A 16,433-nucleotide genomic window follows, 5' to 3' on the forward strand; every position below is an offset into this window, starting at 1 on the left:
TTGACAACATTTGTCTTTGAGACACTGTAATTTTATGGACTTCTGTGCTTTGTAAAGTGTGATGGATCTTGGATGAAAAATGGGTAAATTCATGGAAAGACTATTTGTGCCTGTTATAGTCTAGTTCTCCTTAAGGAAGCCTCTATTTCCTTTTTTCACTGGAGTGAAAGTGTTTTTCACTGGGCCTTAATCCTTACCCTGGTCCCATTTATTTCCTGTGAGACTGACCTTGAGTAAAGGTCATTTGATGTTTCAGGTTGTCACTAATAATGGCAGTTCTCGTCATGCTTTCTCTGAAAATAACTATCCCGCAGAGGCCTGTGATATTACATTCCACAACTTTGATGCCTTGGATCTTATTTCTGGAGCTCTGAGCAGCTTCCAGGCAGTAATGATATTAATACCGATCAAGCTGTTGTTGAGAGTCAGGTTCACAAGTGTGGTATTTATCAGACTTTGCAAACACTTCTATTTCAGTACTGAGTTAGGGTTAGTGACAAATTCTGCTTACCTTTGGAGGCTTTTTGTCCCTGCCCAGTAGCTTCTACGTCATCCTGTTGGGATCCTAGCAGACTGAGGGGTGGGGAAGGTAGGGTTGAGCAGTACAAGCAGTGAGTAAGAAGTCTTACCTTTCCTACCTTCCACCAGGCCTGATACATAACCCACTAGAACATAACATATGGCTCTTAACAGTAGGAAAACTTTGTTGAAAATGAAATTAAAATTCCTCTGCTGGACAGGAATTTAATCAAAGCTGAATGCAGAGACGTAAGCTGGACAACTTGTTCCAGCACTGATCAGTGTTTTATTATGCTAATGAGATTAAATGCACAGTGACTGGTGGTGGGGGGTGGTTCAGGAGGGTGGAAAAAAGAGAGATAAACGGTTCCTTAGGATTGACACTCACTACAAAAATGTTTTTATAGCATCTGCTCCCTGGTAGTCCTCAGTTTCTTTTGTCATTATTTCTGCACAGCAGCCACCATGAGAGTGTGATGTGATGTGATTTATTCATTCTGTAACTGTACAGATCACCCATATGCCAATGCTAGAGCTAAATCATGCAAACACCAAGTCTCTGCCTTCGAGAAGTATGTATTCTGGCAGGAAAGGAGACTGGAAAGCATGAAAGCCACAGATAACCCTCAACCAGATAAGAAAGTATCATAGCACAGGATTATTTGATTGGTTGAAACATAGCCTGTCAAACTTCACAGGAAGGGAATGAAGTGGTAAAAGGGGAAACTGAACAGCCATAAAGGAACTTGGAAGGAAGCTCTAGAGATATGGGTAGCAGGAACTAAGGGACAGCCTCTTCAGAAAACTCAGGTGAAATCAACTCCATGCAACCTCAGGTCTGTCCAGTGAAAATTCAAATTCTCAAAAGAAGCATCTGATGGGTCTAGATTGGGCCACTTCTTGGCTCAGGGAAAGCCAGGTATCTGGATAGTCCCAGAAAGACCATGTGCAGTGCTAGAGGGACCATTCACAAAGAGAGAATGGGTACTAGAAAGGCAAAGACTCAGATTTTATCCACCACAGGCGTTGTAAAATATAGCTATTGATGTCTCTCCCGGGATTGCTGGCCAAGTCAGGAGGTTTATTTTATTTGGGGGATACTCATTGTTGACATTGTAATGGTTGAGCTATAAAACTTAGAGCCACTCACTTGGAGGTACATCAACTCATGTGGCACTTCCACCTGTTCTCTTGATCCCAGTGTGAGCAGTCCCACCTCATGAGAGAGCATGAGGATGTCCAGGAGAGAACGACGCTTCGGTACGAGGAACGCATCACGGAACTCCACAGCATCATCGCTGAGCTCAATAAGAAGATAGACCGCTTGCAAGGCACCACCATCAGGTACATGGCTTTCTTTCTCCCTTTTGATGCAATAACCAGGGTCTTGGAGTTGACATAAATCTTGTGGAATTATAATGATGTTATATTTGTAACTGAGACTTTTATAGTGATACTTTATCTTTGCTTTGCTGGACCTGTGCTTTCACATGCTTTTATTATCCTGATTTTGAGCCTCAAAATTTCCTTGGGTGGTAGACAGCGTGGGAATTGTGATCCCCAGTCTATTGATAAGTGAAATACTTTATTAACTGGTTATAAATAGAACCCCCTCCATTTAGGAGACAACGCCCATTCCTACCCCCTCTTTCTTCACCAAGTCTGTACTAGGCTTTTAAATTGCCTGCCTCCCATGGGCATTCAAAGAGATTTCTGGATGTAAGCTTCTAGATAATCTAATAATATTTCGAGTTGACCTCAAATTGCTTTACCAACACTGGCTTATCTTCTTACCAGATTCCTAAGGTAGGAGGCAAAATTGGATCCACCATTTTACTGGACCAAGCTGATGCTTGAAAATATCAAGTGACTGCCTAGAAGTTGTTATACTTAACAGAGGGTAGAGGTAGGGTCAGAGCTCAGAATATCTCTCTCTTTACTTAGTTTTTCCATAAAAGCAACTGGCAGAATTTCTGCCTCCCTTGCTTATCAATCATTTGTCCTCTCAATCTCCTGCACACAATGCTCTTCCCTGTTGTTCAGAGGAGGGTTTTGCTCTAAATGGTTTACTGAGCCCAGGATGAAAGCTTTTATCTTCCTAGCTGCACTCAGGGAACAGCCCTGAGGAAATTTAAATAGTTGGCACCTTCTTTTCTGGAGAAAGGGTGCTTTGTTTTCTGAACATTTGTATAAGCCACAGTTGAAACAGTTTTAGAGGCAGCTACTTTAAACTTTACCACTAGAAGTTCTGGGACAGAGAAAACTTTGGATGCATGTGGTTCCAACTCTTAGTGTAACACTAATGACAGGGTGACTTGATGAAAGTACTGATAGGCTTCTGTTTTCTGGACAAAATTGTGGAAAAAATTACACTGAACTGGAGCCACACAAATTTCATTTTCCAATTTAGAACCACAAGGCTTCTAAATTGTATCTGGATCATCAGAGTGATTGTAGGTTAGAAATGCATGAGCAGAAAAGAATTTTCAGCCCAAAGGAATTTTTATAGCAGATTTAAAGAAGCCAAACAGAGAACATAGGAAAATTTGTAATTTTCATTAAAGCGTGTTCCACTTTTAAACACTTTAGAAAGTAAAAGCAAATGGGCTAAGAGAGTTGTGGGGGAAAAAAATGCATCACACATCACCTGGAAAACTCAATTTTAGAGCATTTAAATTGAATGTAATGGCCAGACTGCTTCATATTAAAATCCAGCAAGCTTCTTGACCATAACCATTTATTGGTGCCTTTTATGTAAAGGAAAATTACATCTGTGCAGATGTCACATTAAATCCTGTCAGTTTTCATTATGCAAATGTGTTGGCCCCTTCTTGAGGAGAGTCCCTGCAAGGCAGGAGAAAGTGCAGGCATGTAGGCCAATGAGAAAAGGGTCTTTTTTTTTTTTAATAGATTTTATTTTTAGAGCCATTTTAGGTTTACAGAAAAAATTGTGCGTGAAGGACAGAATTCTGACATACTCCTCTCCAACCCCCCCCATCACCATTTCCCCTGTTAATATTTTGCATTATGTGGTACATTTGTTAAAATTAATGAACCAGTATTGATACATTAGTATTAACTGAAGTCCATAGTTTAAGGTTCACTCTTATGTTGTAGGGTTCTATACTTTTTTTTTAAATTAGAAAAGTTGTGAGGTTACAAAACAATCATACATAAAATACATGATTCCCCTGCACCACTCAGCCATCAACATCTTGCACTGGTGTGGAACATGTTTTACAATTGGTAATAGCACCTTTTTAATAATTGTACTTTTTGTAAACAATAGTTAGCTTTGTTACAGTGACTGCAAGAGAATAAAAATAGTTCTATTTATGATCCATTATTTACATTAGGTGTATTTTTCCCATGTGCCACTGTTCTAGTGTGCTAGCTGCCGGAATGCAATATACCAGAAACACAATAGCTTTTAAAAAGAGGAATTTAATAAGTTGCTAGTTTACAGTTCTAAGGCTAAGAAAATGTCCCAGTTAAAACAAGTCTATAGAAATGTCCAGTCAAAGGCAACCCGGGAAAGATACCTTGGTTCACGAAGGCTGATGAAGTTCAGGGTTTCTCTCTCAAGTGAAAAGGCACATGGCAAACACAGTCACAGTCTCTCTCTCATCTGGAAGGGCACATGGCAAACATCGTATCATCTGCTAGCTTTCTCTCCTGGCTACCGGTTTCATGAAGCTCCCTGGGAGACATTTTCCTTCTTCATCTCCAAAGGTTTGGCTAGTGGACTCTCTGCTTCGTGGTGCTGCAGCATTCTCTGCTCTCTCTGAATTTCCTTCATTCCCCAAAATGTCTCCTCTTTTATAGGACTCCAGAAACTTATCAAGACCCACCCAAATGGGTGGAGACGTGTTGTCACCTAATCCATCTTAACAACCACTCTTGATTAAATCACATCTCCATAGAGATGATCTGATTACAGTTTCAAACATGCACTATTGAATAGGGATTATTCTGCCTTTATGAAATGGAATTTAGATTAAAACATGGCTTTTCTAGAGGACATACATCCTTTCAAACCAGCACAACCACCCTATTATTACCCCCTTGAATTAGTGTCATATGTTTGTCATAATTCATGAAAGAACATTCTTGTACTTACACTATTAACTGTAGTTCATCATCTACAATAGGATTCACTTTGTTGTACAGTCCTATGTTTTATTTTTTAATTTTCCTTCTAGTTATAAACCACATTCACCTGTACAGTTCAGTGCTGTTTATTACCCTCATGGTAATGTGCTACCATCATCACCATCCATTTCCAAACCTTTACCATCCAGCCTGTTTGGAAAATCTGTACAAATGAAGCATCAACTCCCCATTGTCTAACCCCAATCTATCTCCTGGAAGCCTGTATTCTAGATTATAACTGTATGAGTTTGCTTTTTATAATTAGTTCATAACAGTGATGTCATACAATGCCTGTCCTTTTGTGTCTGGCTTATTTCACTCAAGTTTTTAATTAGTGACCTCAAGGTTCATCCATGTTGTCATATGCGTCAGGACTTCATTCCTTTTTGTAGCTGAATAATTTGCCTTTGTGTGTAGATAACCCCATTTTGTTTATCCATTCATCGGTTAATAGACATTTGGCTTGTTTCCATCTTTTGACAGTAATACCAGTATGAACATAGGTGTGAAAATGTCTGTTCGTGTCCCTGCCTTCAGATCTTCTGGGTATGTCCCGAGTAGCAGGATTGCCCAGTTTTAAGACAGCTCTGTACTTAGCTTCCTGAGGAACCGCCAAACTGTCCTTAACAGTGGCTACACTATTTTACATTCCTACAGGCAGTGTATAAGTGTTTCAATTTCTCCCCACCCTCTCCAACACCTGTAGTTTCCTGTTTAATAGCAGCTATCCTAGTAAGTGCCAGCACCATTTCTTGAACAGATTGTTCTGTACCAGTTAAGTTGACTTAGTAGCCTTGTCAAAAATCAATGAAACATAGATGAGAGTGTCTATTTCTGAATTCTCAATTCTATTCCATTGATCAATATGTCTAACTTTATGTCAGTATCATTCTGTTTTGATAAATGTAGCTTTGGTATATGCCTGAAAGTCAGGACGTTTGAGTCCTGCAGCTTCATCCTTCTTTTTCAATGTGTTTTTGGCTATTTGAGCCCCTTACCCTTCCAAGTGAATTTGATAATTTGGTTTTTCATTTCTGCAGAGTAGGCTGTTGGAATTTTTTTTTGGTTGCACTGAATCTGTAAATTAAATTTGATAGAATTGACATCTTAACTATATTTAGTTTTGTAATCCATGAACATAGAATGTTCTTACATTGACTTAAGAATTTTTTATTTCTTTTAGCAATATTTTGTAGTTTTTTGTGTACAGGTCCTTGGTTAAATTTATTCCTAGATATTTAGTTGCTCTTGTTAATGGAATTTTTCCTTGAATTTCTCCTCAGATTGCTCATTATATATAGTGTATAGAAACACTACTCATTTTTGTGTGTTGATCTTATAGCCCACCACATAGCTGAACTCATTTATTAGCTCTAGTAGCTTTCTTGTAGATTTTTTTTACTTTTATATATAGGATTATGTCATCTACAAATAGTAAAACATTTTACTTCTTCCTTTACAATTTGGATGCCTTTTATTTCTTTTTCTTGCCTAGCTGCTCTGGCTAGAACTTCTAGCACATTATTGAATAACAGTGGGTGACAGTGGGCATCCTTGTTTTGTTCCATATTTTGGAGGGAAAGCTTTCAGTTTCACCTTCGAGTATTGATGTTAGCTGTGGATTTTTCATATATGTCCTTTGTTATGTTGAGGAAGCTTCCTTCTATTCCTGTAGTTCCAAATAATTTTCTCTAGAAAGGATGCTGGACTGTTAAAAACTGTGAAAAAGTGATCAGTCTTCAATTAGAGATATGAATGAAGCTGATCTGAGTAGGACGAAGGTAAATCAGACTAAAGGGTAACGGGGATGATACTGACTGTATTTTAAAACTAAACATTTGTATGAGACCAGAGAAGAGATGTTTATTTCATGAAGAATTTATATGTTCAATAGCACACTGTCATGGTTAGGGACAGGTGTCAACTTGGCCAAGTTGTGGTACCTGTTCATCTGATTGGGCAAGCGCTGGCCTGTCTGTTGCAATGAGGACATTTCATAGGATTAGGTCATGATCACGTCAGCTACATCCACAGCTGATTCCATTTGTAATCAGCCAAAGCGGAGTGTCTTCTGCAATTAGTGATGCTAAATGCAATCATGGGAAGCCTTTTAAGGAGGACTCAGAGGAGACATGTTCCATTCCTGCTTTGGCTGGTGAGCTTCTCCTGTGGAGTTCATCCAGGCCATCCATCGGAGTCATCGGCTTCGCAGCCTGTCCTGTGGATTTTGGACTCTGCATTCTTACGGTCACGTGAGACACTTTCATAAATTTTATATTTGCAGGTGTTCCCTGTTGATTGTGTTTCTCTAGAGAACCCTAACTAATACACACACTATCTAATTTAACTTGTATGGTCAGCTTATTCAAACACCATGGCTACATGGAACCTTGAATATAGGGTGTGAGATCTTGTGGGTCTGTACAGTTTGGTGTGATGCACCAATACATCCCAGAATAATCTGGGCAGAAAATTAAAAAATATTTGCAAAATCCCCTTGAGGGACTGGGGTATAAAGGAGGAAATAGTCAACTTTCCCACCAGGGAAAGAACTAATATTCACGCAAACATTAGGGACTGCCAATTTGATGGGCCAGGCCGTCACTCTTGGGGCTTGCCTGTATGTAATTTATTCCTGCAAAGGAGAAGCTCAACCTACTTATGATTATGCCTAAGTATCACCCGCAGAGAACCTCTTTTGTTGCTCAGTTGTGGCCTCTCTCTCTAAGCCAATTTGGTAGGCAAACTCACTGCCCTCCCCACTCTGTGGGACATGGCCCCTGGGGATTAGCTTGGTCCTGGCCTCATGGGAGTGAGAATGTCTTCTTAACCAAAAGGGGGAAGGGAGAAGTGAAACAAAATAAAGTTTTGGTGGCTGAGAGATTTCAAACAGAGTTGAGGGGTCATTCTGGAGGTCACTCTTATGCAGTATATAGATATCCCCTTTCAGTTTTTGGTGGAGTAGCTAGAGGGAAATACCTGAATCTGTTGAGTTGTAATCTAGTAGCCTTGATTCTTGAAGATAAATGAATAACTTTAGTGACCGTATGATTGTGAAAACCTTGTGACTGACACTATCTAGTGTATGAAGAGATGAGTAAGGAAAAAAAAAAAAAGACAAAAATAAATAAATAATAGGGGAGTATGGGGGTTATGGAATGTTCTTGGTATTCTTTTTTACTTTTTGTTTTGGAGTAATGAAATGTTCAAAGATCAATTGTGATGACACATGTACAGCTTTATGATGATACTCTAAACCACTGGTTATACAACTTGGGTGATTATATGGTATGTGACTATATAATATATCGCAATACAATTGCTACTCTACCTCGTTTTTGGTTACTATTCATGTAGAATATCTTTCTCTAACCTTTCGCTTTCAACCTTATTGTTACTTTAGTTATAAGGTGAGTCTCTTGTAAACTGTATGCTGTATGCTATAAACTGTGTGCTCTGTATGTCTCTGTAGACTGTATACTGTTTACAACTGCATGCTGGTAAACAGCATATAGTTGGATTGTGCTTTTTTTAAATCTATTCTGCTAATCTGTGCATTTTGATTAGAAGATTTAATCCATTACCATTCAGTATTATCTGTAAAGGCAGTATTTAATTCTGCCATGTTATCCTGCGGCTTTTATATGTCACATCTTTTTTTTTTTTTGTCTCTCTTTTTACCCTGTCAGTTACCCTTCCCGATAATGATTTTTTCCAAGCCTCTATCTCCTGTTTTTTTCCTTTAACACTGCAGAACTTTCTTTAATGTTCCTTGTAGGCTAGGTCTCTTTTGAACGAACTGGTTTTTTTATCTGTGAATATTTTAAACTCTCATTTTTGAAGGATGGTTTTTCCAGATAAAGAATTCTTGGCTAACCATTTTTCTCTTTCAGTACCTCAAATATATCATACCATTGCCTTCTCACATCCATGGTTTTTGATGAGAAATTGAAACTTGGTCTTTTTGCAGATCCCTTTTATGTAATGAATCACTTTTCTCTTGCTATTTTCAGGGTTCTCTCTTTATCTTTGGTGTTTGACATTCTGAGTACACGTGTCTCAGAATGGGTCTATTAGGATTTATTTTGTTTGGAGTATGTTGCACTTCTCGGGCATGTATATTTATGTCTTTAATAGGAGTTGGAACACTTTCAGCCATTATTTCCTCAAATATTCTTTCTGCCCCTTTTCTTTTCTCTTCTCCTTGTGGAACACCCACCATGCATGTGTTTGTACACATCATGCTGTCAATCAAATACATTCCTTTCTTTATCTGTTCTTCTGTCTGCAGGATTTCAATTGTCCTGTCTTCTAGTTTACTGATTCTTCTGCCTTTTCAAATCTGCTGTGTTATGCCTCTAGTGAATTTAACTCCAGTATTCTGCCATTCATCCCCCTAATTTCTGTTATTTTCCCATTATACTTTCAAATTCTGCATTTTCACACAATGTATTCTTACTAGTCTTGATCTCTTGAACCGTATTTTCCTTCATCTCCTTGAATTGATTTATGAGATTTGTTTGAACATCTTTAATTAGTTGTTTCAAATTCTGTCTCCTTTTGAAGTTTTTTGTATTTATTCTTTTGTTCTTTCTTTTTTCTTTTTTTTGTTTCATTTTCCTTTTGTTAAAAAAAAAAAAAAGGCCCCAAATTCTGTGGCTTCACGAAGTATCAGTGAAACATAAATGTGGTCTGTACACTTTGTAAAGCAAAAACTAGACTTACATGTCTTCTGCCTGTGGACACCCCAAGCTGCTTCTGCTCCATCCAGCAACCTTGGCCTCAGAACCCTTCAGTAGGGGTAGGACATAGAGGTTTGTGCCACCCCCCCCCCACCCACCCCCCATAATCTTCATGGATCTCTGGAGAGCTGGTTGGGCTTTAGTGCATTTTCTCCCCTATTGCTTCAGGCTGGCAGAGCCAAACCTGGTGAGCAGAAATTGTGTGCCCACAGGTCCTGAGTGCAGCAGTGCCCAGATAACCCCCAGGCATGGCCTGGGCCTGGCCTCAGGAAGGAGGCAGTGGCAGTTCCTGTGAGCAGTGGCAGTGCCTGTGAGCAGGTTGCCCAGGCTTCGGTGCAGCATTTTGGTTGGGGGCTCGCTCACACAGCAGCTGTCCCTTCCCCCATGGTTTGGGAGAGGCCAGAGCAGAAAAGTTCTGCAGTACCCTTCCTGGCCAAAGCACAGCCTTGTCACCCCTCTAGTAATGGCCTTTAGATTGAGAGTGACAAGCTGGACTTTATGGCACTAACCAGAGTGGCCTGGACAGCTGGACAGGGTCAGTGCCAGGGGTAGACTGCAGCATGAGGCCACTGCAGCTCATTATTCATGGCAACAAAGAGGCAAGCAGACCTCTCCCCACCCTCTCCCCCACACTTTTTTTTTTCTGTGCTTTAAATAGTTAGCACCCTCAGGAAAGGAAACTAGACATATGTGTAGAAATTTCAGCCAATGTCTTAGAGAAAGGAAGTGAGCCCATCGCAGGGCTGGGGGCCGGCAGGACTCTGGGGGACTGGCTGGCCCTGCAGTCTGTATCCTGGCATCCACCTGGGTGGCCAAGCTGCTCATGTCCCTGGACAAGCTCATTCCATGAGAGGCTGCAATGGGAAGGTTCACAGTACCCAACATCACTTGTGCCACTGCAGCGATTTTCTCTTCCTCCTTTTGAAGAACAGCAGCACTTGATGTCGTCTGCCACCTCCACTTCCTCAGGGGCTGTGATGGGGGCATTGGAGTGATTGGCCATGGGGTCATCTGCATTCAGGTCCCCATTGGTAGACTTCAGCACCTCATTTTTACTATGCAGCTGATATTTGTCCCAAAGCTGAGATTGCAAGGGCAGGTCACTGTGGACCGTGCTAGTGGGCATCGGCAGGGTTCTCCCAGCCCAGTCATGTTCATAATTGAACATGACGCAGCCATGGTCGAAGAAATGGAAGAAAAACTTCCACCGGTAGTCATAGTCAGGCTTTTCAAAGAAGCCCAGCCTCCGGACGTAGTGCAGGTACGTGGCCATATCTTCTGGGAAGTTCTCACAGCACCTCCATGGGCGTGGTATGTTCCGTGTCACCGATCTTCTGGTGCCGCTCCTTGAGTGTGTCTGCACTCGGCCCCTGCTAGGGGAGACTGCCACATGGAAAATACATGAACGTGCAGCCCAGCACCTCCAGGGCATCCCTGTGGCTCTTCTCCTTGCCCAGGTGCGTGTTGATGCTCATGTAGCTGGCAGTGCCCAACAGACTCTTGTGCTTGCAGTATGGGATGTGCTTCTTTTTATATATATATATATATTTTTTTTTTTTTCATTTCTTGGGACATTTGCGTCTATTCAGAAAAAGAAATAAAACAAAAACAGAAAAAAATTATACATACTGTACCCCTTACCTCTCCCTTTCATTGATCACTAGCATTTCAAACTAAATTTATTTTAACATTTGTTCCCCCTATTATTTATTTATTTTTCCATATGTTCTACTTGTCTGTTGACAAGGTAGATAAAAGGAGCATCAAACACAAGGTTTTCATAATCACACAGTCACATTGTGAAAACTCTATCATTATACAACCATCTTCAAGAAACATGGCTACTGGAACACAGCTCTACATTTTCAGGCAGTTCCCTCCATTACATCTTGAATAACAAGGTGATATCTACTTAATGCATAAGAATAACCTCCAGGATAACCTCTTGACTCTGGAATCTCTCAGCCATTGACACTTTGTCTCATTTCACTCTTCCCCCTTTTGGTCAAGAAGGTTTTCTCAATCCCTTGATGCTGAGTGTCAGCTCATTCTAGGGTTTTTCTCAGTCCCTGATACTGAGTCTCAGCTCATTCTAGGATTTCTGTCCCACGTTGCCAGGAAGGTCCACACCCCTGGGAGTTATGTCCCATGTAGACAAGGGGAGGATGGTGAGTTTGCTTGTTGTGTTGGCTAGAGAGAGAGGCCACATCTGAGCAACAAAAGAGGTTCTCCTGGGAGTGACTCTTAGGCCTAATTTTAAGTATGGAATGTACTTCTTAGTCTTGGGGTCGATGTACTCCTTGGCCAGCCCGAAGTGGATGATGTGGGTGGTGTGCTACCACCAGCCCGCACTGGCCCCACCGGAAGTTCTCAGGCTTCCCATCGCTGGAGATGAGGCTCTTTGGTATGCAAGCACCCCATGCACATGATCAGCTGGATGGGATCAAGTGCACAATCTTCAGTGTGAATGCGCCGTCACAGAGGTAGAGCAGGTCCTTCAGGCTGCGCCCCAGCAGCTCTAGCACCATGACATTGCACTTTCACAGGGGCTAAAATAGAAGACCTGTGGCACATCATCTGCTGTGCAGAGCTGCTTATAGAACTGGTGCTCCAGGTGCAGCTGTGGAGCCCAATACCACATTGACTCCAATTTGATAGCTTCATGTTGACCTCTATAAAGATTCTTTCCTACGTGGAGCTCCCCAAAGTTCCCACAGCTGATCTTCTTCATGACATGGAAATTGGGGTCCACCATCAGACCCCTGAACTGGCGCCCACACTCAGGATGCTATGGTTTGCACATGCTCCCTCCAGTCTTGGACATTCTCCATCCCTCCTCCACCTCCCCTTTCCCACCTTTCTTGTTGAAATCCATAAATTTATGGTGCCCTGGCCTCTCCATGGTAACTCTGCTACCGAGCCAAACCCCAACTCTGTAAAAGCCTGAGGTCACGGCAGCACTTCTGCAGTCAGCATGCCACGCAGCCCGCAAGGGCTCTCCAGGGGCAGGTCGCAGTGTTCATCTCTATGGCCTGGGCTTTTGCGCAGGGAAACACATTCTGATGGTGCCCCATTGTCTCATCTTGTGGCTCCCAGCTCTCTGCCTCTTTTGTGGCCATGACCTTGCAGCCTGCTAGGCTCCATGACCCTGGCTCGCCTCGGCAGTGCATGCCCACTCACGCTCGGGCTCTAGCACCAGCTGGGGCACCCACTCCCATGCCACTGCCACCCTGCTGGGCCTCTGCGTGTTTGGGCAGGGGCTGCTGCCGCTATCTCCTCTGAAGTTTCAGTTTGTTCCCTTAACTGGGCCATGTCTTTCTGCTAAAGTGTAGTATGGCTTGTAATTTTTTACTGATGTCGAGGCATCCAATTATCTTGATGAGTTTACTCTGAAGGTCAGTTTCTCTCTCTGCCTAGAATTTTGTTGATTTGCTTTGTGGTAAGGCTCTTCTTTGACACTTTGTTCAACTTACTACAGGCCTTTAAAATAGCCCATGTTTAACTGACCAGATTTTTTTCAGTTCTTCTTTACCTTGTTCTTGCTGTTGATAAGCACTAGAATTTTTAAGCTTGTACTTTTTCTTTTCAATATTTTTACCCCCAGGAGAAAGCTTCCTATCCTTTGCTCCTTCTCCGGGAATCTTGATTTGGTGTGTGTGTGTTTAAAATTTTTATTGAGAAATCTTCATACACATCAGCCCATCCATAGTATACAATTGATGGCTCACAATATCATCACAACTATATAGTTGTGTTTTTATCACCATGATCACTTTTAGAACATTTGCATCATCCCAGAAAAAGAAATTAAAAAAAAAGAAAAAACTCATACCTCCCATACCCCTTTCCCCTCCCTCTAATTGACCACTAGTATTTCAATTTACCCAATTTTTTAACCTTTATCCCCTGCTATCATTTATTTATTATCCTTATTTATTTTACTCATCTGTCTATACCCTGAATGAAAGGAGCACAGACACAAGGCTTTCACAATCACACAGTTACATCTTAAAAGCTATATAGTTATATGCTTGTCTTCAAGAATCAAGGCTACTGAACACATTTCAACAGTTTCAGGTACTTCTCTCCAGCCACTCCAATACACCATAACTAAAAAGGGATATCTATATAATGCATAAGAATAACCTCCAAGATAACCTCTCAACTCTGAAATCTCTCAGCTACTGAACCTTTATTTTGCCTCATTTCTCTCTTCCCCCTTTTGGTCAAGAAAGCTTTCTCATTCCCATGATGCTGGATCCCAGGTTATCCCAGGAGTCCTGTACCAAGTTTCCAGGGAGAGTCACACCTCTGGGAATCATGTCCCACATAGGAGGGAGGGCAGTGAGTTCACTTGCTGAGTTGGCTTAGAAAAGAGAGGCTGTTGTATGTTTTTGTTTGCCTTTACAGTGTTTCTACACTCCTTTCATTCTCCCTAGCTGCTTTTACCCAGAGGACAAATTCTGGGAGGAGGGTCACTTTGGAGAGGACTCTCCCATGTCAGGATTACCCAGCCATAATATCACCAGGTACCCATGACGGGGGCATAGTCTGGCTCCATAGTGTTGTGGGGAGGATATCAGGGCAGAAACTGTAAGCCTCTTTGACAGCTCCTGGAAGCTGTGCTTTCCTGGCCTTCCCAGCAGATGATGCTCTGTAGCAAACTGTACACAGCCCTGAGGAGGCCCTGCATTTTTATCTCCACTGCCTTTGTCCTTTTCAGGGGCAGGGTTGAAACAATGGCTGTTGCCACCTTTGTCCAGGACGGGTTGAAATGGTAGCTCAGAGCTTGGACCCAGCAAATCAAAAGCCGTGGTCACTGCTCAGCCATTCCCTCCACCCCATCCTCACTTCCCACCCCCGTTCTTGGAGAAGAGGATTTTTATGTCCCTCACTATAAGGCGGTCTGCTCACAAATGGGGGGTGGGTGCTGGCAGCCACCTCCTGAAGAGCACTGCTCACAGTTCTTTAGAGTAGTTTATCAACCTCTTCTTCCTGCTCTTGCCTGAGTGATGTACAGTGTTCTTCTGGTCTTCGGAGCCCCAGAACAGTTCTTTCAGACAGTTCCTGTCCATTTGCTGCCTGTTTTAGAGGAAGGAACTCAATCTTGGAGTCCTCTACTCTGCTATCTTTCCTGGAAGTCCCAATAAGGGTCTTTTTTTTTTTTTTTTCCATTTCATTTTTATCAACATAGTCGACTTTTTTGTGTGAAAAAAATAACATATATACAAAAAAGCAATAAATTTCAAAGCCAAACACAAGAAGTAGTTGTAGAACAGATTTCAGAGTTTGATATGGGTTATAATTCCACAATTTTACTTTTTACTTGTAGCTGCTCTAAGATATTGGAGACTAAATGAATTTCAATATAATGATTCAACAATCATACTCCTTTGTTAAACACCATCTTCTGTGTAGCTCCACCATTACCTTTGATCTTTCTTCTACTCTTTAGGGGTATTTGAGCTATGCACATTCTAACTTTTTCATGTTGCTGTTGATGTATATGGGATAGAGGGATGGGACTAGCTGATGTTCTGGAGAGGCTGACCTATCTGATCCAGGGACCCATATGGAAGTTGTAGGTTTCTGGAAAGTTACCCTACTGCATGGAACCTTTGTAGAATCTTATATAATGACCTAGTTGTTCTTTAGGATTCGCAGGAATAGTTTTGGTTGGGGTTTTGCAAGCTTTGATAAGCAGCAATGTCTAACTGAAGCTTGCATGAGAGTGACCTCCAGATTAGCTTCTCAACTCTATTTGAACTTTCTCAGTCACTGATACACTATTTGTCACACTTCTTTCCCCCTTTTGGTCAGGATAACATTGTTGATCCCATGGTGTCAGGGCCGTACTCATCCCTGAGAGTCATGTCCCATACCACCAGGGAGATTTTCACCCCTGGATGTCATGTTCCACGTAGTGGGGAAGGCAATGATTTTACTTACAGAGTTGGGCTTAGAGAGAGAGAGAGAGAGATGCCACATCTGAGCAACAAAAGTGGTCCTCCAGAAGTAACTTTTAGGCATAGCTAGCTTCTCTGCTATATACATCAGCTTCACAAGAGCAAGCCTCAAGATCAAGGGCTTGGCCTATTGATTTGGGTGTCCCTAATGTTTGACACAGTGTCAGCGGTTTCCCTAGTGGAAAAGCTTAATAGTTCCATAATTTTTCTCTCCCCTCAAGGAACTTTGCCAATACTTTTTATCTGCTTAATATACTCTGGGATTTTTCCAGGCATTACCTTAAACTATACAGGATTAAAGGCCTTGTTCATATTCTGGGCTCCCTATATTTGGATTATTTAAATTATCTATCCAGACAGTTTGAGTTACATTGTGTGCTACCGAAAATTTAGGTTTTGGACAAAATAAATCGTTCTTCCTTTAACCTCAAAGAGTAGATGAGGTTCTAAAATATAGGCAATATCTTCCTCTCACCTGTATCCTGAATTACCTTAATCTTGACGTGATCGGCTTTGTTCTTATTTCTAAATACCAGGATTACACATATAAAATAATCTTTCAAAATCCAGAAATAACAGTTACCACTCCGGACTAAATGTGACTGCTGTAAGAGCTTACAATCTAGGCCCCTGTTTATTGTAAGTATCTTCTAAATGAGACCATACAAATTTGTTCTTTTATTTCTGGTTTACTTTGCCTCACCAAATGTCCCACGTGTTCATTCACAGTGTTGGATGCCTCACCACTTCATGCGAAAAGGGTCTTTTTTTTATTTCTAGTGGGTAAGGCCTCTCCTCAGCCCCCAGGGCTCCAGGAAGTTGGCCTTAGGTCCTGAGATACTGTGATAGACTTAGTACAGCAGGAGCCAGAAGCCTTGGATAAACCCTAACAGGACTGCATATTCAGGGTCCAGGGGACTGATTGTCACACTACTCAGGAACAATGATTGTGCCTCGTAGGCTTTCTTGTCCTTAAAACGAACCCTCAGCCAGAAATTTGTTAGAGATGCTGAGATATCATCAAGAAGGATTAATAAGGGATTCGTTTATGTAA

General features: G+C 41.6%; 1 protein-coding gene and 1 pseudogene across 6 annotated transcripts in view; one reads left to right on the plus strand and one right to left on the minus strand.

Moving 5' to 3' along the window:
* Window positions 1-16,433, plus strand: part of MCC (MCC regulator of Wnt signaling pathway) — a 614,110-nt gene that overhangs the window by 447,110 nt on the left and 150,567 nt on the right. For all 6 annotated transcript variants that reach the window (XM_077138931.1, XM_077138932.1, XM_077138933.1 and 3 more), the window contains one exon: window positions 1,721-1,863. In XM_077138931.1, coding sequence (XP_076995046.1) covers window positions 1,721-1,863 — 143 coding nt within the window. The remainder of the gene's footprint in view (window positions 1-1,720; window positions 1,864-16,433) is intronic.
* LOC143665496 (casein kinase I-like) lies at window positions 10,298-12,288 on the minus strand (annotated as a pseudogene).

The sequence above is a fragment of the Tamandua tetradactyla genome, chromosome 21, assembly GCF_023851605.1.
Source record: "Tamandua tetradactyla isolate mTamTet1 chromosome 21, mTamTet1.pri, whole genome shotgun sequence".
NCBI classification, from domain to species: Eukaryota; Metazoa; Chordata; class Mammalia; order Pilosa; family Myrmecophagidae; genus Tamandua; species Tamandua tetradactyla.